General features: G+C 45.2%; 1 protein-coding gene across 1 annotated transcript; it reads left to right on the top strand.

The window, feature by feature from the left end:
- The first annotated feature begins 10,732 nt into the window (after positions 1 to 10,732).
- Positions 10,733 to 11,737, top strand: CHD9NB (CHD9 neighbor). Its single transcript, XM_068993309.1, has one exon. The coding sequence runs from the start codon at positions 10,769 to 10,771 to the stop codon at positions 10,922 to 10,924; it is 156 nt and encodes a 51-aa protein (XP_068849410.1). The 5' UTR covers positions 10,733 to 10,768; the 3' UTR covers positions 10,925 to 11,737.
- The last annotated feature ends 14,502 nt before the right edge of the window (positions 11,738 to 26,239 follow it).

Here is a 26,239-nt window from a genome sequence, read left to right as displayed (position 1 = left end):
GACATTTCTTTGGTTGGAGCCATCCTGGCACTGCGGGACATTTACATCTCTTGATTCCTTGGCGCTAAATGCCAGTAGCCACCCTGAAGTCATTGTGACAACCAAAACCACCCCTTCATATTTCCAGTTGTCTCCTGGGTTGGGGGAGCACCGCCCTAAGCTGAGAACCTGTTAGCTCCTTATTAAAATCAGGAAAATGGTGAATTATTGAAAGTGTGTACATTTCATTTATTTTTTTCCCCTCCAACCCATGTTAACTGAGCACTTACTATGCACCAGACACTTTCCTATGAATAGAAGATACTAGGAAGGACAAAACACCTTGAAATCTCTGCCCTTATTGAATTCACCTTTATGTAACAAATTAACTTTGAGCACACACGCAGATGCAATACCATGTAACTAAGCTCTTGGCGGGATAAGTACAGGGTTTATTTATTTTTTAATGTAGCAATTGATAGGGCACCAAAGGTGGAGAGTGCCCTGGTGATGGAGGCAAGTTTGGCAAGTCTTTTAAGGCAGTTTATCTCTGGGGTGATAGTTGGAGGGAAGTTGACCAAAGTGGAAATATTAGAGACAGTTAGTGACAGTGAGACCTGGGTCATTCCCCCACCCCCACCTGCCTCTGCCTTTGGTCTCTCTGTCCTGGTGTCATCTGGTCAAAGTGGCCATCCAGGACAGGAGGGGGAGGGGGTATTGTTTGTGGGCAGCACCTGGAGTGACGAGGGTGTGTGTGCGTCTGTCGTAGGGGCCACCCCAGCCTACCCCGGGCCAGTTCGTGCCCTGGTCAAGGTGAATCTGTCAGAGAAGTGCTGACAGGCACCTTCCTATTCTGTCACTTTAAAGTGTCTCTGAGTCACTTTCATGCCTTGCAGGAGCTCCCTTCTCCGCCCCACACACCACCCTCCTGGGCCCCAAAGCTTGCCCAGGCAAGGACCTAGCTTTAGAGCATAACCTCTGCGATTCTGATGCCAGGCATCACCTGATGAGGTTAAAGGTTTCCTAAAGAATGTCTCCTCTGGGTTCTTCTAGTATTCTGTTCATTCCACTAATTACAGAGTTTTGGGGACTGTGGTTGTCAACCGGTCTGTTTTTACCCACAGGTTCTCCATAAATGATCTCCTTGAGGGCCTGAGCCATGTTTGATAGGTAGAAGTAGTGTCAATAAAAAAAATAATAATTTGTAACATATTAAAGTGAAGTCACTCAATCATGTCCGACTCTTTCCGACCCCATGGACTGCTGGTTACCAGTCTCCTTCGTCCATGGGATTTTCCAGGTAAGAGTACTGGAATAGGTTGCCATTTCCTTCTTCAGGGGATCTTCCTGACCCAGGGATCGAAGCCAGGTCTCCTGCACTGTAGGCAGATGCTTTACTGTCTGAGTCACCTGGGAAGTGTTGTAACATATTAGGCACTAAGAATTTTATTTGGCTATGCAGCTTGTGGGATCGTAGTTCCCCAACCAGGGATTGAACCGAGGCCCTTCGTGGTGAAAGCATGGAGTCCTAACCAGTGGACCACCAAGGAATTCCCAGCACTAAGGATTTTTTAAAAATTATTTTTAAACATTAATTTTGGCTGCGTTGGTCTTAGTTGCAGCATACGGGATCTTCGTCACATCATGCGGGATCTTTCCTCTCTAGCTGTGGTGATGGGGCTCCAGGGCCCGCGGGCTCCGTAGTTCTGGTGTTCGGGTTTAGTTGCTCAGTGGTTGCCGCACACAGGCTTAGTTGCTCCATGGCATGCGGGATCTTAGTTCCCCAACCAGGGAGCGAACCTGTGTGCCCTGCACTGCAAGGCAGATTCTTAACCACTGGACCCCCAGGAAAGTCCTGGCACTCAGAATTTTAGATCAACTGGTTTAATAATAATAATAATCCTATGAAGCAATCACTATTATTTCACCCATTTTATTGAGGAAGAAACTGAGGCCCATAACGCTTAAGTAATTGCTGTTGGGTAGGAGAGTTAGCAAGCGGTGTGGCCAAGACCTGAATTTGGATTGCCTGCCTGCACCGCCTTTGCCTTTGAGCACTTCACTACTGTTGACTGAGCACCTGGACAACCGCGCTGGACACCGTGTCTTAGATATGAGGCAGGATGGACAAGGGCCTCTCATCTGCATCCCTCTGTGCTCCGGTTCTGTCTATTCTTTCCTTCAAAGGGAGAATTTTCTTTGCTGCATTTTGGTTTTTAATAAAGTCATGCTGGGAGACGTAACCTATTTTTTTTAGTAGGTAAGAGCTTATTTGTCTTCTACAATGATGCTCCATTATAGAAGGTGAGGGGAAGCCCCTGGCAGTCTAGTGGTCCAGATGCAGGACTTGCACTGAGGGTTCAATCCCTGGGCAGGGAATTAAGATCCCTCAAGCTGGGCGGAGAGCCTCACTCACCAAAAGAGGGTGAGAATCCTCTATCCCTCGAGGTGGGTGGAGCTAGAAATGGGGGCCCTGGGGGCATGGGCAGGAAGTCGGGACCCTGGCAGAAGGAAGGGTAGAGAAGGAAGGAGGTGAGGATGCCAGAGACCAACAGGAAAGGGGCTGGTACCCATCCCAGGAAGGGCACTTGATCTTGTGAGGCTGGCCCTTGCACTGAATGGCAACTTGACTTTGGGGGTCCTAGTATGCTTATGGCAGAAGTAAGGTCGGTCACGTTCTGGTCACAGACTGCACGTGCAAACCCTGCCAGATATGAGAGGCATTAGCAGGGTGACATACATTCTGTGTCACTGACTCTTTCCAAAAGCCCAGGAAACGGAGAGTCAGAGAGGTTAAGCCACTTGCTGTAGGGGTAGCATGTGCACTGCAGAGCTGGTTTTCAGTCTCACGTCCCTCTCATGCTGAAATGAGATGCTTCTTTTTATTTGTTTATTTGGCCGCGTCAAGTCAGAGTTGTGGCATGAAAGATCGATCTTCGTAGCGGCCTGTGGATCTTTAGCTGTGACATGTGAACTCTTAGTTTCACCATGTGAGATCTAGTTCCTCGACCAGGAATGAACCTGGGGCGCCTGAGGAGTCTTGGTCACTGGACCACCAGGGAAGTTCCTGAATCTGATGCTTCTAACCCTAGTAGTCGCTCAGTCATGTCCAACTCTTTGCAACCCCATGGATTTTAGAGTGCCAGGCTGCTTTGTCCTTGGGATTGCCCAGGCAAGAATACTGGAGTGGGTTGCCATTTCTTCCTCTAGGGGATCTTCTTGACCCAGGGATCGAATTCACGTCTCTTGCACCTCTTGCGTTGGTAGGCAATTCTTCACCACTGAGCCACCTGGGCTATTAGCTGTCTTTCCACAAATGAATGATGAAATGAACTGAACTCCTCAGGACGGATTTGCCTTCTTCGTTTGGGCCAGGATATCAGTTCCTCCTCTACCAGCTAATTTTCTGCTCATCTCTGGGAAGCCGCTCCCTCTCCCCTTTTCCCTGTACTAAAGCACGGCATTCTGCCTCACAGTTTAATTCCCTGCAGAGACGTTGCCCCCTGCAGATTCTGTGCCCTTGAGAACATGATCCACGTGGATTGTGCTAGATGAGCTGTTTACTTCTCCACATCCGTTCTCCTTTTCTACCCTGCTCTGCATCCTGGGGGACTGACCTAAATGAGCAAGAGCCAAAGGCTTCTGTGTCCACTGGTTCAAGTTGGGTTTGGCAGACAGGAGACCTGGGAGGGACTAGAAGGAGAGAGGACAGTGAGGTTGGGCTCCCTTCCTGCAGGGTGCTTGGGCTGGCCACTCCCCTGCCTACAGCCAGAGCTTTCACGTTATCTTCATACAACCCCCTCTGCCTGCACATCCAGGCCTCCTTAACGGAAATTCACTAAGGTTCTGGAAAGCACACGGCACCCCAAATGGAACCTTGTACCATGTGGCTCAACCAGCAGCTGTCAAGGTAAATTAGGGGCAGGTGTGTTTGTTTGTTTATTCAAATGAAAAGCAGGAGAGAAAGGATTTTAAATGATCTGGAGTACTAGGACCAGATGGCAAATAAGCCCCTAGGCTCCTGGCAAAACAGTTTTTATTTATTTTTGTTTGCTTGTTTGGATGCTCTTAACATTTTTTTTTTGGTTAAATTAATATACAGCAAATTTGACTTTAAAAACATTTTGGTGTACAGTTCTATGAATTTGAGCACGTGTATAGATTTGTGTAACTAGCATCACAAACAGGACACAGAAAACCAAAAAAAAACCGCTTTCAAGCTATAACTTTGTAGTGACACCACTGATCTGTTCTCCATCTTTATATATGGTGTGTGCTAAGTCACTTCAGTCATGTTCTACTCCATGTGACCCTATGGAGTGTAGCCTGCCAGGCTCCTCTGTCCATGGGGATTCTCCAGGCAAGAATACTGGACTGGGTTGCCGTGCCCTCTTCCAACGGATCTTCCCGACTCAGGGAGGGAACCCACATCTCTTCTGTTTCCTGCATTGGCAGGTAGGTTCTTTACCACTAGTGCTCTCTGGGGAGACCCACATATCCTTGTACATACATATATATATGTACATATATACATACATATCCATGTACATACCTATATATAAATATACATATATATCTATGTATATATGTACATATGTATGTATGTATAGTTCCTTGCCTAATTGGCATGTGGGATCTTAGTTGCCTGACCAGAGATTGAATCCGCAGTCCCTTGCTGTGGAAGCACAGAGTCTTCACTGCTGGGCTACCAGGGAAGTTCTCTCTATCCTTACATTTTTGTCTTTCTGAGAATGTCATGTGAGTGAAATCAAGCAGTAGATAATCTTTTGAGACCGGCTTCTTTCACTCATGAATATCTTTGAAATTCATCAAATCTGTTACATGTAACTGCAATTTTCCCTTTTTATTGCTGAGTAATAACCTGTTATATGAAGGTTTATCTGTTGTACCACTCTTTATCTATTCACATTTGGGTTGTTTTTAATTATTGATTATTAATAGAGCTGCTCTAAATGTCCAAGTACAGGTTTTCATGTGAGCATTGGTTTTCTGGATTTCAAAAAGGCAAGGGAACCAAAGATCAATTGCCAACATCCGTTGGGTCATACAAAGAGCAAGAGAGTTCTAGAAAAGCATCTACACCTACTTTACTGACTATGCCAAAGCCTTTGACTATGTGGATCACAACAAACTGTGGAAAATTCTTCAAGAGATGGGAATACCAGACCACCTTACCTGCCTCCTGAGAAATCTGTGTGCAGGTCAAGAAGCAATAGCTAGAACCAGACATGGAACAACCGACTGTTGTTCCAAATTGGGAAAGGAGTACTTCAAGGCTGTATATTGTCACCCTGCTTATTTAACTTATATGCGGAGTACATCATGCAAAATGCTGGACTGGATGAGCCCAAGCTGGAATCAAGATTGTCCGGAGAAATATCAATAACCTCAGATATGCAAATGACACCACCCTTATGGCAGAAAGCAAAGAGGAACTAAAGAGCCTCTTGGTGAAAGTGAAAGAGAGTGAAAAAGCTGGCTTAAAACTCAGCATTCAGAAAATGAAGATCTATGGCATCTGGTCCCATCACTTCATAGCAAATAGATGGGGAAACAATGGAAACAGTGACAGACTTTATTTTGGGGGGTTCCAAAATCACTGCAGATGGTGACTGCAACCATGAAATTAAAAGATGCTTGTTCCTTAGAAGAAAAGCTATGACCAACCTAGACAGCATATTAAAAAGCAGAGACATTACTTTGCCAACAAAAGTCTGAATAATCAAAGCTATGGTTTTTCTAGTAGTCATGTATGGATGTGAGAGTTGGAGCATAAAGAAAGCTGAGCACCAAAGAATTGATGCTTTTGAACTGTGGTGCTGGAGAAGACTCTCGAGAGTCCCTTGGACACCAAGGAGATCCAAACAGTCAATCCTAAAGGCAATCAGTCCTGAATATTCACTGGAAGGACTGATGCTGAAGCTGAAGCTCCAATACTTTGGCCACCTGATGCGAAGAACCGACTCATTGGAAAAGACCCTGATGCTGGGAAAGATTGAAGGCGGGAGGAGAAGGGGACGACAGAGGATGGGATGGTTGGATGTCATCATCGACTCAATAGACATGAGTTTGAGCAAACTCAGGGAGTTGATGAGGGACAGGAAAGCCTGGTGTGATGCAGTCCATGGGGTCACAGAGTCGGACATGACTGGGTGACTGAACTGAACTGATAGGTTTTCATTTCCCTTAGGTGATGTTATGATTGAACATGTCCCTCCCCACATTCATATGTTGAATTTAATCCCCAGAGTGACTGCATTTGGAGATCGGGCCTTTAGGGTTTCCTTGGTGGCTCAGGGGTACAGAATTTGCCTGCAGTGCAGGGGATGCAGGAGATGTGGTTTCGATCCCTGGGTTGGGAAGGTCTTCTGGAGAGGGAATGGCAACCCACTCCAGTATTCTTGCCTGGGAAATCCCATGGAGAGAGGAGCCTGGTGAGCTGCAGTCCACGGCGTCACAAAGAGTCAGATACGACTGAGCATGCGAGCATGCACCGAGGTAATTAGGTTAGATGGGGTCCTAATCCCATTGAACTGGTGTCCTTATAAGAGAAAGGGCCTTCAGAGTTCTCTCTCTTTGTGAGCGGAGGGGAAAGGCCATGTAAACATACAGCAGGAAGGTGGCTGTCTACAAATCAGGAGAAAAATATCCCTCCAGAAACCAAACTTGCCAACACCTTGCTTATGGATGTCTTAGCCTACAGACCTGGGAGAAAATGTCTATTGTTCAGGCTACCAATTTGGTGGCATTTTTTTATGGCCGCCTGAGCAGACTGATATGGGTAAATAGTCTATGGTCAGTGTATGTTTAACCATATGAGAAGCTGCTGGACTGTTTTGCAGAGTGAGGTTACCAGTTTGCATTCCCACCAGGAACATATGAGAGTTCTGGTTGCTCTGAAGCTTTGCCAACATATGATATCCGTAGTTTCTCTTTGTAGTTTTTTTAACCAGGGATTTAGTTTAGTTTCCCAACCCTGGATTGAACTGGGGACCTTGCATTAGGGAGTCTTAACCACTTGCTTGACCACCAGCAAGTCCCTATCTGTTCTTTTTTTAAAAAATATTTATTAATTATTTTTTTTGGCTGCATGAGGTCTTAGTTGTGGCACGTGTATCTTCACTGTGTAACATGGGATTCTTCATCATGATGCTTGGGTTCAGTAGTTGCAACACACAGGCCTAGCTGTTCCAAGGCATATGGGATTCCAGTTCCCCGACCAGGGATCGAACCTGAGTCCTTGGCACTGAAAGATGGACTCTCAGCCACTGGACCCCAAGGGGAGTCTCCTTATTTGTTCTCTATGTTGATATCTTCTGCATGCTATGTTGTATAGGTAGTACAAGTTAAGAAGGCATTTTAAAGCTGAAAATGCATTGAAATTATCCTACTGAAGTCCCATCCATTATTGGGTGGTCCATATCCCATTTCTCTTTCCTTGTCTTTCCACTGCCTCATTCTGTTCCTAGGGCAATGTCCCCTAGGCAGAGCCAGCTAGTGATCTGGTCAATTACAGTCTTCATCAGGGGTGACTCCATTTCTGAAAAAATTAGGGAAGAGGTTAGGTGTGGGCAAGACTGGCTTCATGAGCCTTTATGCTTCATTTAAAGTTCTACTCTCACTGTCTTGAAATTCTTAGCAAGTTTTGAACAAGGGCCCACATTTTAATTTCACATGGGCCCCATGATTGTGTAACCTGTCCTGGGTGTGGGCGTCATGGGCAAGGCAAGGCTTCTCACCAGATTCACTCCGAAAAGGGCCCTCATCTGTTCTCACCAACCACACCTCTAAACTAAGCCAAGCCCAACCTGAGGGTTTTACCTGTCTCTTCGCTGCTCCTACTGCCTGTCTTTTGTGCTGAGTTGGTATAAGCATGATTAATCTGGAGGTTTCATGAGAGAATCATTGGGTTAGCATCTCAGTATCGCAATGAGCATTTGCCTTAATTAGGGCTTCTAATTAATCAGAAGGCAAATGCAACCTCCTTCTCCCACCCTGACACCTCCAGACTGTACTTTGGGGTTTATACGCGAGAGGTAAATTGACAACATTAAATGTCTTCCTAATTGTCATTCTGCCAGCCTGGTTGGCAAAAAGCTCATTCAAAGGCAGGTGATTTATAGGGAAAGCTTACCACATTCTTGTGGATCACTGAGTGCCTAAGTCCTGGAAGATAAATGGCATGAACCAAAGGCGGTGGGGGCGGGGCAGGCAGGGACAAGGACTGGGAAGATTCCAGAGCTTGCAGGCAGCATCCTGAAGTGGCTGCCAGACACGGAGTTGACCTCAGGCCATTGACCTGGACTCATAACCACTCTGGACTCAATTATTTCACCTCTCAGTTCAGCTCATTTCAGTCGCTCAGTCGTGTCCGACTCTTTGCGACTCCATGAATCGCAGCACGCCAGGCCTCCCTGTCCATCACCATCTCCCAGAGTTCACTCAGACTCATGTCCATCGAGTCAGGGATGCCATCCAGCCATCTGATCCTCTGTCGTCCCCTTCTCCTCCTGCCCTCAATCCCTCCCAGCATCAAAGTCTTTTCCAATGAGTCAACTCTTCGCGTGAGGTGGCCAAAGTACTGGAGTTTCAGCTTTAGCATCATTCCTTCCAAAGAAATCCCAGGGCTGATCTCCTTCAGAATGGACTGGTTGGATCTCCTTGCAGCCCAAGGGACTCTCAATCAAGAGTCTTCTCCAACACCACAGTTCAAAAGCATCAATTCTTCGGTGCTCAGCACTCTGGCATGGGGCTGTTTGATTGTGAAAAGTAAATGAGAGGACTTGTGTGAGATATCCAAGGCTGGCATGTACCCATCCCTCCATCAGTGAATGGGAGCTAGTGTCACTTTCGATGGCTTTGTGCATACTTGGAAAAGAGTGCACTCTGTGCTTCTCTGAAAAGCTACTTCATAGACCTGCCTGATCCTCTTTCTAGCTTCCTGGGAGCTGGGCCAGAATATTGGGCTCCTTTTGGAGTTAGGAAAAGAAAAGCAAGATGATCAGAAATAAAATAGAAGTCAAATATAGAGTGTTTGGCTTCCCTGGTGGTTCAGTGGTTAAGAATCCACCTGCCAATGCAGGGGACGTGAGCTGGATCCTTGATTCGGGAAGATCCAACATGCCTCAGAGCAACTAAGCCCATGTGCCACAGCTACTGAAGCCTGAAATCCCTAGAACCTGTTCTTCAAAATAACTGCAATGACAAACCCACGCATGCAACTAGAGAAAGCCTGCTTGCAGCAACAAAGACCCAGCACCACCCAAAAAAAAAAAAAAAAAAAAAACAACACCCAACTTAAAAATATATAGAACATTCGTTCACAGCTTGGAAAACCTTTACTCATATGTCCATATTAAAGAGCAATGACAGGCCTCCCAAATTGATGACACATATGATGGTGCATGAAGATGGTCTGATGGGAACTTTAAAATAAATGAGAATGGTCATAGAGTGGAATCTGAGGGACCCCAGTTCAAAACCCACCCCTGCTATTTGCTGGCTGTTAGACCTTAAATAATTTATCCAGTCTTTCTGAATCTCAGTGTCTCCATCTGTTAAATGAAAGTTAAATAACACAACCTCCCTCTTGGGATGGTTGTGAGGATAAAACAAGATGATGAATGTAAATTGTGCTTGGCACAGAGTAGCACTTGGTACCTGCTAATTTGCTTATTTATTTGTTTGTTTATTTTTCTTCCAGTTGTATTGAGATATAACTGACATAGGGCTTCCCTGGTGGCTCAGTGGTAAGGAAGCCGCCTGCAGCGCAAGAGGTGCAAGAGACTCAGGTTTGATCCCTGGGGTGGGAAGAGTCCCTGGAGTAGGAAATGGCAACCCACTCCAGTATTCTTGCCAAGGAAAATTCCATGGACCCTGGAGTCTGGCGGGCTACAGTTCATGGGGTCGCAAAGAGCCCAAGACAACTGAGTAACTGAGCATGATTGATAGCACCATATGAATTAAGGTATACAGCCTAATGTTTTGACTTTCCTATATCATGAAATAATTAGCACAATAAGTTCAATGAATATCCATCCTTTAAAGAACATCCATCCTTTAAACAACATCCTTTAAAGATACAACATTAAAGGAACAAAAAATTGTGCGTGTGTGATGAGACCTCTTAGGATTTACTGTTACCAACTTTCATATTTAACATTCAGCACCGTTAATGCTGGTTCTTCTCATTACTTACTTGTTTGGGTAACCCCTGGAACCCACGATCTTAGGACTTCCCTTCTCATTCTTCTTCAACCCTGCGTGGAGGTGGCATTCTAGGGTGGGGATGGCCTCCAAGTGGGGGGTCTGTGAGCCTCGGGAACTGAATATGACCCTGGGACAAGGAGGAAGGGCACAGCTAGTTGCTTAGTAACAGGGCTTTCTTTGTGTGCGAAGAGAGGCCTGGTGTTTACAGGTAACTAGGTGGGGGGGGTTGTAATTTGTAAAGAAGTTACAGGTTAAACAAAAGGGAATTCTTCCGATGGAATGAATAGGGCTTGGTTCTGAGAACTAGTTGTCTTAGCCGGAAGGGCCCCCTTCCAGGCTCAGCCCACCCCACAGATGAAGAGGGAGGAGGGGGTTAGGGGGCGGCGTTGTCATTATGCAGATTGGACTGGTGTCTCCCGGTGACCATGGAAACCAAACCCGTTCTCTTTCAGCTGTGCTGTGAGGAAGGGTTATTTAACTCTGGCCCCGGCGGATCAGCCGCACAGACCCTACTCACCGCAGGACCTCCCAGGGAGCTCGCCCTCTGCGTCCGACTGAGATGGGGTGCCACTCCAGCAAGAGCACCGAGGTGGCGGGGGAGTCCCAGAAACCCGCAGAGCAGCCCGAGGGAGAGGAGCCGAATCTGGGGGCTGGCCCAGAGGCCGCGGAGGGCAGAGACACCTCCTTGAAGGATGGCGCCCCGGAGCAGAACTGAGATGCTTCGCTCTGGATTCGAGGACCCTCACCGCATCCCTGGAACTGCCTTTGGCCAGTGAAACTCGAGAGAAGCCCCGTCCTGAGAAGCTCCAAGGAGGAGGAGAGGGAAACCCCCGCCTTCGGGATCCAGGCTTCACAAGTCACTTTCACCAGGCTTTGCTCTGGAGCTGTGAGGGGTCGCAGCCCCGGTAGCCCTACTTCCCCAGCTCCCCGATGGACAGAGACGATGAAAGAAGTCTTCTCACATGATGGGACTTTTTCCTGAGCCCCCTGGCTGACTACTCGGACTCTGACCCATCTCTGCTGCTGAGATGTGATGGTCCTGTGACCGACGCCCCCATCCTTCCACGTTCTTCACTTTTCTGAACTCTGAAAGCTCTCTGGCCATAGTGTTGATGGGGATGTGTTTCTTGTTTTGTCTTGTTTTATCCCTCCCTCTCCTTTTCCTAATAGCTGGCTAAATAGCCAGTGCCCCTCACAGGAAGTTTTAGGGTTTGGCTCCGTCCACACTATTTGTTTGAGCACTTCAATATTTAACTTGGAGAACTGTTAATGAGTTATGGGAACAATCAGAATCAGACTGGGATCATGGCAATGGAAGACAACAAGGCCTTGATCATCCAGTAAGTGGAACCCTGAGTACTGGTGGGAAGGAAGGAGGAGGGTTTCCCATTCCTGGTGTTTTAATCCCCAGAAAAATGCCCCTCTGCTGATGTTCCTGTATCTCTTCCCATCAACAGTCTGTCAGCTTGAACCCTCGAGCGTTTGAGCTCTCTGTATCCAGCCTTCGGAAATGTTTCGCTGTTTACTCACATGTCTGTCAGCCTCTCTTTTTCCCCTCCTTGCGTGTGTTTTCTTTTTAATGCGACTCAGAAGCATTTTAATTTGAAATCAAACAGGCATGTTTGCAAATAAATGATGACACAACACGTTTGAAAGACAGGACTGGGGAGCTGCAATTAGAGGATCAGCGGGAAAGGGTGGGTGTAATTCAGTAGAAGTAAGTGAGAAGCGGGGCGATGAGCCTGTACTTGGTTTCAGGCATCACGGTGAGGATTTACACGAGTGGTTTAATGTAACCAGCACAACCATCCCCATTTAATAGATGAGAAGGTTGAGGTAGTGAGAGATTAAATAACTTGCCTGAGCATGGCCAGCCAGGATGGGGCAGAACCCAGATTTGAGTCCCAGATTTGACTCCCCCCCAGCAGCTGAATTCACCTGTGCAGAGTCCTGCCTAAAGTGTATGGGGTCTTTCCCACAAGTAAATGGAAATCCATGTCCTTTTCCAGCCTGTGTGTAGTTGGGGCCATTTCTCTTTATTCAATTTACTACTTGCCTGTGGGGGAGGCAACTGGTCAACTAGGATCACCCCCCCACTTGCAGGCTGGGCTTTGTGTGCTTGCTCAGTCGTGTCCGACTCTTTGTGACCCCACGGACTGTAGCCCCCCAGTCTCCTCTGACCATGGGATTTTTCCAGGCAAGAATACTGGAGCGGGTTTTTTCCTCCAGGGGATCTTCCTGACCGAGGGATTGAACCCGTGTCTCCTGCACTGGCAGGCGGATTCTTTACCACTGTGCCACGGGTGATGCTTTGAGGGCCTTTTATTTACTACTCTGGGAGTGTGGGTTGTGTTGGGCGATGAGAAGCAGGGAGATGGAAGAATGGAGAAAAAGAGGCAGCATGCTACTGGAAATGACCCTTGTTTTGGCCATCAAAACCTCAGAAACTGAATAGGATTGTTTTGAGAATCTGGCAGTGGGGGTAAAGAGAAGAAGGAAGGACCAGAAGTAAAGCAATTTGGCCTGCAACTTGACTACAAAAACGCTCCTTTTGCTTCAGCAGAGCCTGACGTCTTTCAAGGAGGGAGCAGGAGAGATGGGGCCTCCTCAGCTGGCCCGAAGCCCTGCTCTTTCCCGGGGGTAGGAAACTTGCAGTGGGCCAGGAAACAGGCCTGGGCTTGCAGCTGGGGATCAGGAAGTTTGGGGCCTCTTTCTACAGCTTTCTGGGCATAGGCCAAGCTCTGGTAACTGCTTTCAATTTTTTTTTTTTTTAATACAGTTCTGTTTTTCTCCCTCCTCCCTCCTAATGGAAATTCACCCTGCAAAACAGGATGGTGTCTGGTCAGAAGCTGCTCACAGTGTCCACCCTCAGGACTCTTGGAAAAAGTTCAGCTGGTGGTGAGGTTGGAAGGCAGGGTGGTGCTTATTTCCATCAGCTCCTGAGGGGCAAAACTCACTCAACTTCTTACCAACTCCAAATGAACGGGACTCCAGGTCCTTAGAAGTTCAGAAACAGGGTGGTTTGTTTGGCTTCCTCCTGGGATGGTGCAAAATGCTCTTTTAATTTAATGCGAGATCTCTGAGGGTTTTAAAAACAGGATTCTTCATCCACCTCCAGCTGTGGCAGGCATGTTGCAATTTGCCAGGAAGTTAATCTGTAACAGGAAAAAGGACCCAGTTTCTTTTTAACAATATTCCAATTGTGCCACGGGGGCCCAGTATCACCGGTCTATCTCCCTCTGAGGCTCAAGTGCCTGGTATAAATGGCGAGAATTATGTCTACCTTTAAAGGAAGGTCTGCATAGACTCAGCCCATAACTTGAAAGCCATTTCTCTGGCCCACTTCCACAACTACTCGAAGAGGAGTATTTTGCTTACTAGTCACCTTTCTACCCACTTATCTCTCCATCTATTCATCCGTCCTCCCATTCATCCAGTCCATTCAGTCCATCTATCTGTCATTTGTCAGTTTGTGTATCTATCTATTTACCTACCTACGTATGCTGTTTACCTTTACCCTGATGCTGCAAAAGACTGAAGGCAGAAGGAGAAGAAGGTGACAGAGGATGAGGTGGTTGGATGGCATCACTGATGCCATGGGCATGAACTTGGGCAAACTCCGGGAGATGGTGAGGGACAGGGAAGCTGGGCATGCTGTGGTCCATGGGGTCACAACGAGTTGGACACGCCTTGGCAACTGAACAACAACAACCGATACGTTCAGCTCTTCCCTTGGATTTTTCGGTTCTACGAGTCAATCAACTTCCCATTTCAAACCAAATTCATTCATTAAGCAAATATTTATTGTTTCTACCACTCAATCACTTATTCCTTGCTCTATCCGTCTATTAATCCAGCAGTTACTGGGAGACTGTGCTGCTGTGCTGTAGTTAGCTGATCAGTTGTGTCCAGCTCTCTGCAACCCCATGGACTTTAGCCTGCCAGGCTCTTCTGTCCATGGGGATTCTCTAGGCAGGAATACTGGAGTGGGTGGCCATGCCCTCCTCCAGGGGATCTTTCCAACCCAGGGATTGAACCCAGGCCTCCTGTATTGCAGGTGGATTGTTTACCAGCTGAGCCACCAGGGAAGCCCAGGAATACTGAAGTGGGTAGTCTATCCCTTCTCCAGGGAGTCTTCCCAAGCCAGGAATCAAACCAAGGTCTCCTGCACTGCAGACAGATTCTTTACCAGCTGAGCTACCAGGAAAGACCTACTCAGAGATTCCTCTGTGCCAAACACATCATTGTTAATAACATGTTGAGGTAGTCCTTGTGGGAGCACCGCCTGGAGCGGCAAAGTCAGAGAGATCTTTCCAGCTTTGATGAGTCCTATATGGAGACTTTATGAGTAAGTAGGAATTGGCACGACTGAAGCGACTTAGCAGCAGCAGCAGCAGCAGCAGCAGCAGCAGGAATTGGCTAGAGAAAACAGGGTAAGTGTTTCAGGAGAAGGGGAACCTATGAGCTGCAAGGTTGTGATATGCAATGATGTGGGAGTGAAGGGCCCATCACACAGTGACAGGGAGGTGAGGCTTAATAAGTGAAAAGGACCACAGATCATGGAGGGCCTTGTGGTTCATACTGAGAGGCAAAGTGTTCATCCTAATGGTGATGTGGAGTTCATTGGAGGACTTTAGGAAGAGGAATGATGCCAAGACATCACTTGCTTTTGATTGCTTTGTATCTTGCCTTCTGGTAACAAATCCCATCTTTTCCCCTTGGGGAACCCTTTTCTTATCCACTCTTGGTTTACATGATGTGGTGGGGCTGATCCCACTCTCAGGTACAAGGCTGAGCACTGCTTCTCCCTGGTCAACGCGACTAATTCAAGGAATGGCATCCAACCCAAATCAGTACAGTGAGTCTTCTGGGAGACTTTTTGTTGGCACAGTTATGAAAGACGTATTCACTTTCTTTTGGAGTTAATAAAATAGTAGGGTTTTAGCTTGGCACCTCTTAATGGCATTTTCCCCACCGGGCTGGAGAGGGTCTGCTTGAGATTGAAGCCACAGAAGGGAATGGAGTTCTGAGAAGGAGAGATGTATTCCCAATGAGCTTGTTTGGGCAACTAGATCCAGCCATGTGAGAAGTTATGACCACCCCTAAGGATTTACACAAACCAATAGATTCTCAGTCCCCGCCCCCCCCGTCCCCACCAAGAGTGATTTGAATTTGATTTCTGTCATTTTCAAAGAATTATGAGTAAGTCAGCTCAAATCAGATTTGCACTTTAGGTAGAGTAACCTGGTAGCTATTTGAAGGATGCAGTTAGAGGAGTAAGGCTAGAAATGGAAACACCAACTAAGAAACAATTGCCTGCCCTAGGAAAAATGCATCAGGTATTCCTATTAATAGCTGGGACTTCCCTGGTAGTCCAGTGGCTGAGACTCTGCACATCCAATGCAGGGGCCCTGGGTTTGATCCCTAGACAGGAAACTACATCTCTTCTGCTGCAACTAAGAGTTCACATGCCACCACTAAAGATCCTGTATGCTGTGATGAAGACTGAAGATCCTGGATTCTGCAACTAAGACCCAGTGCAGCAAAAAAGAAGAAAAACAACCCCAAACGATTTTGCAACCACAAAATCTCAGTGGCATGCAGGCATAAGCTTTTTCTTCAAACTCATGTGCCTATGAGTCACGGTGGTTCAGGCAATCAAGGCTACCTGAGGAGTGTTCACACGACCATAGCAGGAGCATACGGGGCTGAGCCCAGTTGCACAGCTACAGTCAAGTCTAATACTATTCCACTGCCCACGGCGAGCCATGCGGCCAAAACCAACATCGACACGATGGGGAAGTGCTAAGCAATAATCAACTCTGACAGAAAAGCGAGAATGAAGAGAACAAACTCAAGCAGTATTTAGGGGTTAAAATGAACCAGTTTTAGCGGTTGATTTTACATGCGGTGAAAGGGGAGAGAGAAATCAGGGTTTCTGCTTGGGTGATGGGGCTGGTGGTGGTGCCACCACATGAAAAAGGGACTCTAGGAGGAAGGAAAAGTTTATCTATTTTTTTATGACTTTAAAACAAACAAACAAAAACTGCACCAAGAGGCTTGGTGGGATCTGTTTCTCGACCAGGTACTGAACCCGGAACTTTGGCAGTGAAAGCGCAGACCCCTAACCACTGGACCACCAGGGAATTCCTGAGGGACAGATTTAGAGAAAAGATGAGTTTTGGAATGGTTGAGTTTGAGAAGCTTATAGGACACAAAAAGATAATTCTTCAGCTTGGTGATGGATGCTATCTAAACATACTGTGGTGATCATTTTGAAATATACCTGAATGTTGAATCATTACTTTGTACATTTGAAATGAGTATAATCTTATATGTCAGTTATACTGCAATAAAAAAATAACAATAGGAAACCCTTGTATCACTCTTACTGTGTCCAGGCATTCCAAATGCTTCACACATAGGACTTGTTTAACCCTTTCAATCACTCCATTCTCTTTCTGCATATTGAAACACAGGAGTAAGTAATTTACCCCAGGTCTTTCAGCTTTCCCAGACAGAGCTGGAACATGTACAAGGCAGTTTCGTCCCAGAAGGTGAGACTTGGAGAACTCCTTTGAGAATTGTGGCGATCCTCTTGGACCCTCAGAACTGGTATAAAGATTACTTTAAAGTGAAAACATTTGAGCACAGAAGGTGCAGAAATTGATGCTGTGTAAATTTCCTTTAGCTGCCTGAATCAGAGCCATTACAAAATACAGCTGCCATTAAACCTCCTCCTAGGCAGTTTCCTGTGAATTTAGCTGCCAAGACGAGGGACTGTCCATTCTCATTAGCATCAAAAAGCCCAACAGAACCTTTCATACTCTCCCACTGAAGCCCTAAACCCACTGCTCTTTGTTAAATTGGTTTGTACGCACATTCCTGGAGAAGGAAATGGCAACCCACTCCTGTATTCTTGCCTGGGAAATCCCATGGACAGAGGAGTCTGGTGGGCTAGTCCACGGGGTCATAAAAGAGTCAGACACCTGAGCAGGCACGCACACATGTCTATACCTTTCCTGTGGGTTATTTCAAGAGTTTTCCATGACTGGGAGCTCCCACAAGCTTGTATGAAAATTAATGTTCTGTTTTCTCTTGTTAATCTGCTTTTTTTTTTTCTCTCTCTTTCTCATTTAAATTATCAGGCCCCAACTGTTGGACAGAAGCTGGAAAAGTTTTCTTCCCAAGACTTTTGGCAATAAAGATGGGATGTTGGGATTCTCCACTCTCAGGGGACTGCTGCTGAGATCCCAGGACCTTTGACCATGCCAGCGAAGGTAAGCTTTATTTTACCAGTCAGAATCCTGGGTCTCCGCCAGACTCTGGCCAAGCAAGGACAGTAAGAGCCTCTCCCTGCCTTTCCAAAAGAGATTTTCCAAATTTTTGATTTACAGAAGAAAGTTTTTGGTTAAAGCCAGTTCTTTGCTGTTTTTAAACAAGGGAGGAACAGCCAAGAAATCACCCAAGCGAAGATTAAAGGGACCAGGGAAACTTACCAAGATTAGGAGACTAGCCACCTGGGAGATGAGATGAAGGGACTGCCAACCCTGCTTTTGTCAGAGACCTCAGCTTTGAACCACTGTTCTCAAACCCTTCATCAAATTCTCTAGGGTGGAGACCACCTGAGACAGGATTAAGGGAGTGCAGGCCCTGCCCACACCCTGATCTTGAGAGGAACCCCACCCTTAACTTGTTCCCAGAAAGTGCGTTAGTCCCTCAGTCGTGTCTGACTCTGCGACCCCCCCAGACTGTAGCCCGCCAGTTTCCTCTGTCCATGGAGTTCTCCAGGCAAGAATAGTGGGCTGTGTTGCCATTCCCTTCTCCAGCGGATCTTCCTGAGTCAGGGACTGAAGCTGGGTTTCCTACATTGCAGGCAGATTTCTTTTTTTACCGTCTGAGCCAACAGGGAAGCCCCTTGCTATAAACTCCTTATCAAATCCTCCTGGGTTGGGACTTACACTTTTTGGGGGCAGGCACCCACCATGTCCCCCTTTGCCTGGGAAAGCAGTAAAGCCATTCTTTCCTACGTCATTCCCTCCCAGTCCACTCCTCCTATCCCCGAGTTCTTTGGATATTGGGGCTTTTGTTACAGGTAGCTGTTCGGTCTGTCTTTTGTGCGACTGTTTTGTCTTGTGATAGCTAAAAGTGTAGCTATCACGGTGTAGCCTGCCAGGCTCCTCTGTCCGTGGGATTCTTCTTTCCTGAGAACCTGGTTTTGGAAACTGAAAAGTTTACTCTGGTTTTCTACCTGCTTAAGGGTAGAAATGGGGCTTCCTAGGTGGTGCTAGAGATAAAAAGCCTGCCTGCCAATGCAGGAGACTTAAGAGTCGCAGATTGGATCTCTGGGTTGGGAAGATCCCTTGGAGAAGGAAATGGCAACCCACTCCAGTATTCTTGCCTGAAGAATCCCATGGACAGAGGAGCCTGGTGGGCTACAGTCCATGGGGCCGAAAGGAGTCAGACACGACTGAAATATGGGTGGTCTGGGTACCACATCTGGAGTGCGGTTCTACTGACCATTAGCAACTCTCAGGGAATTCATTGAAATCTAAAGCTTGAAAGGTCTCATCCTGTAAGGACTCTTGTCTCTCTCCCCACTGCCCGTGTTCATCACTATGGCAATGAGATGCTTCCTTCCTTCCTCCTTGACTACCTTTGGGTGTGAAGGTTGATACCTTCTGTGTCCTCTTTGATTTTTGGCCCTGTGAAGTAAAAAAAGTGAAGAAAGTGAAAGTCGCTAAGTTGTGTCCAACTCTTTGCGACCCCATGGACTGTAGCCCGCCAGGCTCCTCTGTCCATGGGATTCTTCAGGCAAGAATACTGGAGTGGGTTGCCACGCCCTCTTCCCAGCCCAGGGATTGAACCCAGGTCTCATGCACTGCAGGCAGATTCTTTACCATCTGACCCACCAGGGAAGATACTTATGTTTGAGTCATAGTTGAAATGAGTATACTTTCTGAAGCTGAGTTACAATCTAGCGTCTTTGTTTGGAAGATACCTCTTGGGCTCGAAGTTCTCCTTTCTGGCTTTGCTTTCAAGGCCTCTCTATCCTCCCTACTTGATCCTTTTCCTCTCTGGGAACTTTTCAGTAGACTAACTCCTTTTCTCTCAAACCCCACTGACTTACGTTCTGCCACCAAGGCACTAACTCTGCCTGCCTCCTTTCTTCTTGGTGTGACTTTTCTAAGGATAATAGTGCCTTTGGGAAAACATAAATCTCCCAAGCTGGATTTTCTATCTTTCCATTTTAGCCCTCCAACTCCCTAGAGTCCCTGGAACTTCAGGTAACCCTTGGTCCTCCTCAGGGGTTCTCAAGGGACTCTTAAAAGCAACTACATGAGGCTGAGAAAGAACAAACAGGCTAATGGCAAACAAAATTTAGTCCATAGCCTCCTTAAGGTTATATTAATATATCAAGAAAAAGAGAAGAAATCTTAAAAATCTCCTCTACAAATATTGGACAAAACTTTAAGCCCCATATTGAGGAGGTGACAGCTTGTTCCATCTGCCAGAAGCACAATTCGGATAAAAATATAAAGTGGAGCAAAGACGAGGACCAACTTTTGTATGCAAACATGTGACGTTTGTGTTATTGTGTGTCATAGTCAGTTTGGGCTGCTTTAACAAGATATCATAAATTGGGAGGGTCACACAGCAAATATTTATTTTGCACAGTTTCAGAGGCTGGAAGTCTAAGATCAGGATACAAGTGTTCTGGGATTGTGGTGAAAGGTCATTTTCTGGCTTGTAGGCGTCTCCCTGTATTTTCACGTGAGAAAGAAAGAGGAAGGAAATGGAGAAAGAAAGAGTGAAAGAAAGAGAGAAAGAGTGGGAATTCCCTGGTGGTCCAGTGGTTAGGACTCCAAGTTTTCACTGCCGAGGGCCTGGGTTCAGTCCCTAGTTGGGGAACTAGGATCCCACAAGCCAGGTGGCACTGGTTAAAAAAGAGAGTGAGACAGAGTGCATATGCGCAAGAGAGCTTTGTCTCCTGTTTCGTTTTCTTTTTCTTTTTTTTTAAATTTATGTATTTATTTGGCTACATTGGGTCTTAGTCACAATGCACAGGCTGACTTGCCCCACACTATGTGGGATCTTAGTTCTCTGACCAGGGTTGAAACCCATATCCCCTACTTTGGAAGGTGGATACTTAGCCACTGGACCATCAGGGAAGTCCCCTTGCCTTTTTTTTTTTTAATTAAAAAAAGTTTTATTTTTATTTTAAGTTTTTTATTGGAGGAGAGAGTAACGTGGAAACTTATATTACCATATGTAAAAGAGATAGCCAGTGGGAATTTGCTGTATGACTCAGGTAACTTAAACAGGAGCTCTGTATCAACCTAGAGGGGTGGGATGGGAAGGGAGATGGGAGGGAGGTTCAGAGGGAGGGGACATACGTATATCTATGGCTGATTCATGTTGACATGTGGCAGAAAACAACACAATTCTGTAAAGCGATTATCAATTAAAAGATAAAAAAAGATAATTACAATATTGTGCTGATTTTTGCTATACATCAACATGAATCAGTCGTAGGGTCTAAAGTACAGAGCGAAGTAAGTCAGAAAGAGAAAGACAAACATTGTATATTAGCGCATGTATATGGAATCTAGAAAGATGGTACTAATGAAACTATTTGCAGGGCAGCAATGGAGTTGACCTGACTTCTTATTTTTACATAGAGAATAAAGATACTTGGACCTGTTAATAAACATGTTCTTTTGCCACACTGGGAAACTGTACTATAAGGAAGCATATGGCTCTAGAAATTGTGAGATGGTGTATTCATACTTTTGCTTATCAACTACTGAATGCTGGAATATCACCATTGTTTATTTCCTAGGTTTTTTTTTTTTTTTTTCGCCTGGTCCCTGGATTTCATTAAGATGAAATCACTGATAATTATGTAGAAGCTACTTGCCTAAGCTGATCACTGGATTTCATTAAGATGAAGTCACTGATAATTACATAGAAGCTACTTGCCTAAGCCCAAATCTTTGAGATTCACATGAACTTGATTACACAATCAACAGTATGTTCAAAACCATAAGGAAATATCCTGATGCCCAGGTGACGAAGGCTGGGGTGAATGAATCTGCACACTTATTTCAAGCTGTTAACCAATTTGTGGGTCATACAGTGGTCCCGCACATGCAAGAAGTTGAAGAGCTCCTCTGTGCAGTCCTCCTCTGCCTGTGACCTGCAGGCTACACGCTCATCTCAGAGCTCTAGCTGTTCATGAGCCTTTATGCATTTCTCCAGCTGCTCGCCTTGCCCTCTCACTGCTGTAAGGGGTCCACTCATTCCTCCTCCTCCTTGGGGTCTCCAGGCCCAGTCAGCAGGTCAGCATCCTTCGCACATCCTCTAGCCTCCTGTCCAGCTGCGGTTCTGGACTCAACACGAGCAGCAACAACAGCATCTGTTCCACCACAGGATCAAAAACTGTTTCCTAGTTTTCTCTTAAAAAAAGAAAATCTAAGGATTGAGAATTATAATCAGTATATGTAAGAGACACTACTAGAAGTAATAAGGATGAAGGAAAAAAATCTATGCAAAATGTACCAGGAAAGTAGGATATGTTTTTGATTAAAAAAAAAAGTATACAAGGTGTTAAGGCTATGTTTCTGCTAAGGAAAAAAAGAGAGTAATTTCATCCCAAAATAGTTGTGTCAAAGTTGTTCCAGAATAAGAAAGAGGAAAATGTAGGACAAGAACTGAATGGGTCTAGAAACTTGTAAAAGGTTTGTGGGAGAGAAAGAGAGACAGGGGAAGAGAGACAAAGAGAATATTTAATCTCATGTGGTCAAACTGGATAAGTAAATTTGTTATAAGATTTTAAAGTGAACTTTAATATTGACAGCACACTAATGCAAAACTAGAGTCTGATTTTTCTCTCTCTTAAGGACAAAATGTGTTGAATTGTAGGCCTGTTTTCAGTAAGAGATTGTAAAAAATTTTCTCTACCTTTTGATTAATCCACCTAGGAAACAACTCTGAATCTTACCACAATAATTTCCTGTGTTGTCTTTATCATGTCCTCAATTATTTAAGAGAAACAGTTCTTCTCACATTTTATAAGAGCTGTTTTTTTTTTTTTTATAACCATGTTGCTCCCTCTGTTTACTTTTGAAAACTTCTTATTGTTATTTTGGTTAAATTGACAATTAACTATTGTTGCATAGAGATCTGTGCTTCTGGTTAATGAAGTGTTTAAACACTTTGACATTTTTGACAACTTCCCCAAATCAAATTCTAAATGAAATCTTTTTGACCTTCAACTGACTTTGAGATTTCACAAAAGGTTCCTAGAACATCTCAAAGAGTGTTTTTTTCCTCTCTTTGTAAAAAGAAAGATGTTAAACTAATTGGGTTTGTTTGATGTGTTAAACTGCATGAATAAAATTGTCAAATAAAAAGTGATGCTTAAGCTTCCCTAGGCTTTATTTGTATGGATAAATACTATTAATGTATGTATTCAGAAACTGTATGAAGTTTCTAAAAATGTATCAGTACCTTCCATGAAATATCCTGGCATACTATTAGCAGTTACAATTCCAATTATTATTTAAAATGTTGTATATCACAGAAACAACCAAATTGTGTTACTTTTATAATGAAATTTCATCAAATTTTAAACCATGGTCATGTTAAGTCTCTTATTATTTACAAATAGTGCTTTATGATCAGATAAAATCCAGAATGTTTCATCTTCAAAAAAAGGGACCATCTCAGGCTCATAGAAAGGGCTATGGCATGTACTCTGGGGTACAGACTTCTGATGGTATTAATAACTTTGAGATGATTACACTGGACTGGGTAGAGAACTCTAGTTGCAACTGCTAACCCAAGAGCAAGTAGAACAAGAATTAATTACATGAGACTGATTGAACTCATGAAAATTTATTATAATTTTTATGACATTTTTAGGGGAATATTGCTGGTTCTTTAATATTACACCTTCTGGATACAAGGAACCCCTTTCTCATTTCTCTTAAGATATCTATAACTTAAAACAATTTTGTATATTAAATGTTTGTAAACAAAACTGAAGCACTTCTCTTTTTCTCCCTTCTTGATCTTTCCAGAATTCAGATACTTCTTTTCAAGTGTTGTTATATTCACGGCAATATAGTTACTTGCATAAGTTAAATAAGAACTTGGCTTCCATTTAATTATATAGTTGGAAAAATTGATCATGCAACCAAAATTTTTACTAGAATGCCATATTTGAGAATGATGTACATAAAATCAAATACTACCAGACAGTTTTAAGGAAATAGAATTGACTTTATGGAGTCATTGCTTATGAAGCTTTCTTGAAATAATTGGGTTATTCTCTGAATTACGGGATTCCCAGCCATACAGGTGAATAAGGAAAGTCACTTTCTGGAGGGTGCAGGAAAGAGGATATCCTGGGAGCTTTGAGAAGAGAGGATTTTATCCACACCTTTAGGCAGAGTGGATAGTTGATGGCAAGTTCTTGGCTTGACTAATCTAAAGTACACTTTCAGAAGTCCAATCTGAGATTTTTTATGAGAAGTTCTGAAGCAGGAGGGAAGGGGCAGGGCACAAACTTGAAAAGATGGGACATAGACCAAGGACATGACATAAACTGACTAGAACCAAATGGGTCCAAGATGGAGAACAGGTTGACTTCCACTAGACCTTGAGCCTCAGTATGCTGCTGCTGCTGCTAAGTCACTTCAGTCGTGTCCGACTCTGCGACCCCATAGACGGCAACCCACCAGGCTCCTCTGTCCCTGGGATTCTCCAGGCAAGAACACTGGAATGGGTTGTCATTCCCTTCTCCAATGCATGAAAGTGAAAAGCGAAAGTGAAGTTGCTCAGTTGTGTCCGACTCAGCAATCCCATGGACTGTAGCCTACCAGGCTCCTCCGTCCATGGGATTCTCCAGGCAAGAGTACTGGAGTGGGGTGCCATTTCCTTCTCCAGAGCCTCAATATACGCTCATCTTAATGCATCAGCAAGCTAAATGACACACCCACCAGTGCCATGACAGTTCTGAGGTCAACTAGAGACCAAAAAGTGAGTAGTGGCCCATTCCTGAAAATCCCCACCCCTTCCCTGAAATGGTTGGAATAACCCTCTCACTCTTTCTTTAGCTATAACATTACCCAGCCCATAGAAACTAACCATGCCATATTTCAAGGCTGCGCTTGCCTTCTGAGATGGCTTATGCTCTGTCTGTGGAGTGTGTTTCTCTCTAAACAAATCCACTTCTTAACTATCACTTTGTCTCTCACTGAATTCTTTCTGTGATGAGACATCAAGAACCTGAGTTTCATTAAGTCCTGAGACCAAGTACAATCTCAGTTAAAAGACCACAGGTTCCCGTCCCAATCTCAGTAACACAGTTTTGTTTCCAGCAAAGTAAACTTTAATAGAACTGTGGCATTAGTTGCCATTCTTGCTGCATTTATGTAAATAAGCAGGTCAAATTTAATGAAATCAGACTTACTATGCAATCAATGGAGAAGGCAATGGTACCCCACTCCAGTACTCCTTCCTGGAAAATCCCATGGACGGAGGAGCCTGGTAGGCTGCGGTTCATGGGGTCGTGACTTCGCTTTCAGTTTTCACTTTCATGTACTGGAGAAGGAAATGGCAACCCACTCCAGTGTTCTTGCCTGGAGAATCCCAGGGACGGCGGAGCCTGGTGGGCTGCATAGTCCAGTCTATGGGCTCGCATAGAGTCGGACACGACTGAAGCAACTTAGCAGCATGCAATCAATAATGATCTTACTTTGTTTTTTATGAAAATAGGTGGTTGTAGGAGAAATTACATGTTTCTATGGAAAACTATAACCCACTCTTGTGGGTTTTCAGATACTAGTCCCATTCCTTGTCTTTGAGCTGTTTTTCTTCTTTTTGTAAACTGGATCCTGCTGTCGCTTGCATTTTGTCAGGAGTTAATACTTCCAATTTTCTCCCACTCTCCTGACTTGACATGATTGAAAACTAAAACTGCCCCTTTCTGGAAACCCTGAAAACTGGAGCTGGACTTGATAGACATTCAAAGGGTCTATGAGGGCAGGTCACTCAGAGTTCACTGGAAAACCTATGTCTTCACGCTCTGCTACAGGAAGTTACCATAACACGACTCTTAGGGGAAACACTGACTGATACCGCCCACCCCGGCCAGGCACCACAGTAACCATTTCCGTGAGTTATTTTACGACAGGAGGTCCTGGTTGGGAACACAGAACTAACAAGCCACTGCCAACCAGAAGAATTCTTGAAAGGTCAAAAAGAGATACCACATGTCCTACCAACATCCCAGAATCCTCCTCCCTGGAATCCATCTTGGTTGAGCAATGTGTGTGCCACCAGGAAGGACCCTGGGTCACAATGATTGGGCAGAGACAACTGGAAACTAATCCCATCACCAGGGAACCTGAGAATGCAAGCCACACGGCAGAGCAGTCTTTCTGGTTTCCTTTACCCTCCTGCTTTCCACCCAGGCTCCCCTTCCCGATAAAGTCTCTTGCTTGGTCAGCACCTGTGTCTCCTCAGATAATTCATTTCTGAGGGTTAGTCAAGAGCCCACTCTCAAGCCTTGGTAGGGGTCCTCCTTCCTGAAACACTGCCACTAAACATCTTCCCTAAAGATGCTTCAAATCCAACATCTAGAAGTTGGAACTGAGCTGGACCCTGTGGGGCTGTCTGGAATACAGAGCTCTTTCTGTGTTCCCCATTTCTTGTGTTCTGAACAGGACTTTAGTCTCCCAGGTTCCCCTCGAATTCCAAAGAGCAGATCCAAGCAGTTACTAATTAGGAAAGTGAGGGAATGAAACGGCGATCTGTGTGCTAAGTCGCTTCAGTCATGTCCTACTCTTTTTGGCCCCATGGACCATAGCATGCCAGGCTCCTCTGTCCACAAGATTCCCCTGGCAAGAATACTGGAGTGGGTTGCCATGCCCGTCTTCAGGGGTTCTTCCCAAACCCAGGCATCAAAACTGAGTCTCTTACATCTTCTGCACTGCAGGCTGGTTCTTTACTACGAGTGCCA

The sequence above is a fragment of the Capricornis sumatraensis genome, chromosome 20 (assembly GCF_032405125.1).
Source record: "Capricornis sumatraensis isolate serow.1 chromosome 20, serow.2, whole genome shotgun sequence".
NCBI lineage: Eukaryota > Metazoa > Chordata > Mammalia > Artiodactyla > Bovidae > Capricornis > Capricornis sumatraensis.
The sequence above is the reverse complement of the archived record's forward strand: the minus strand, read 5'-3'. Positions and strand labels throughout refer to the sequence as shown.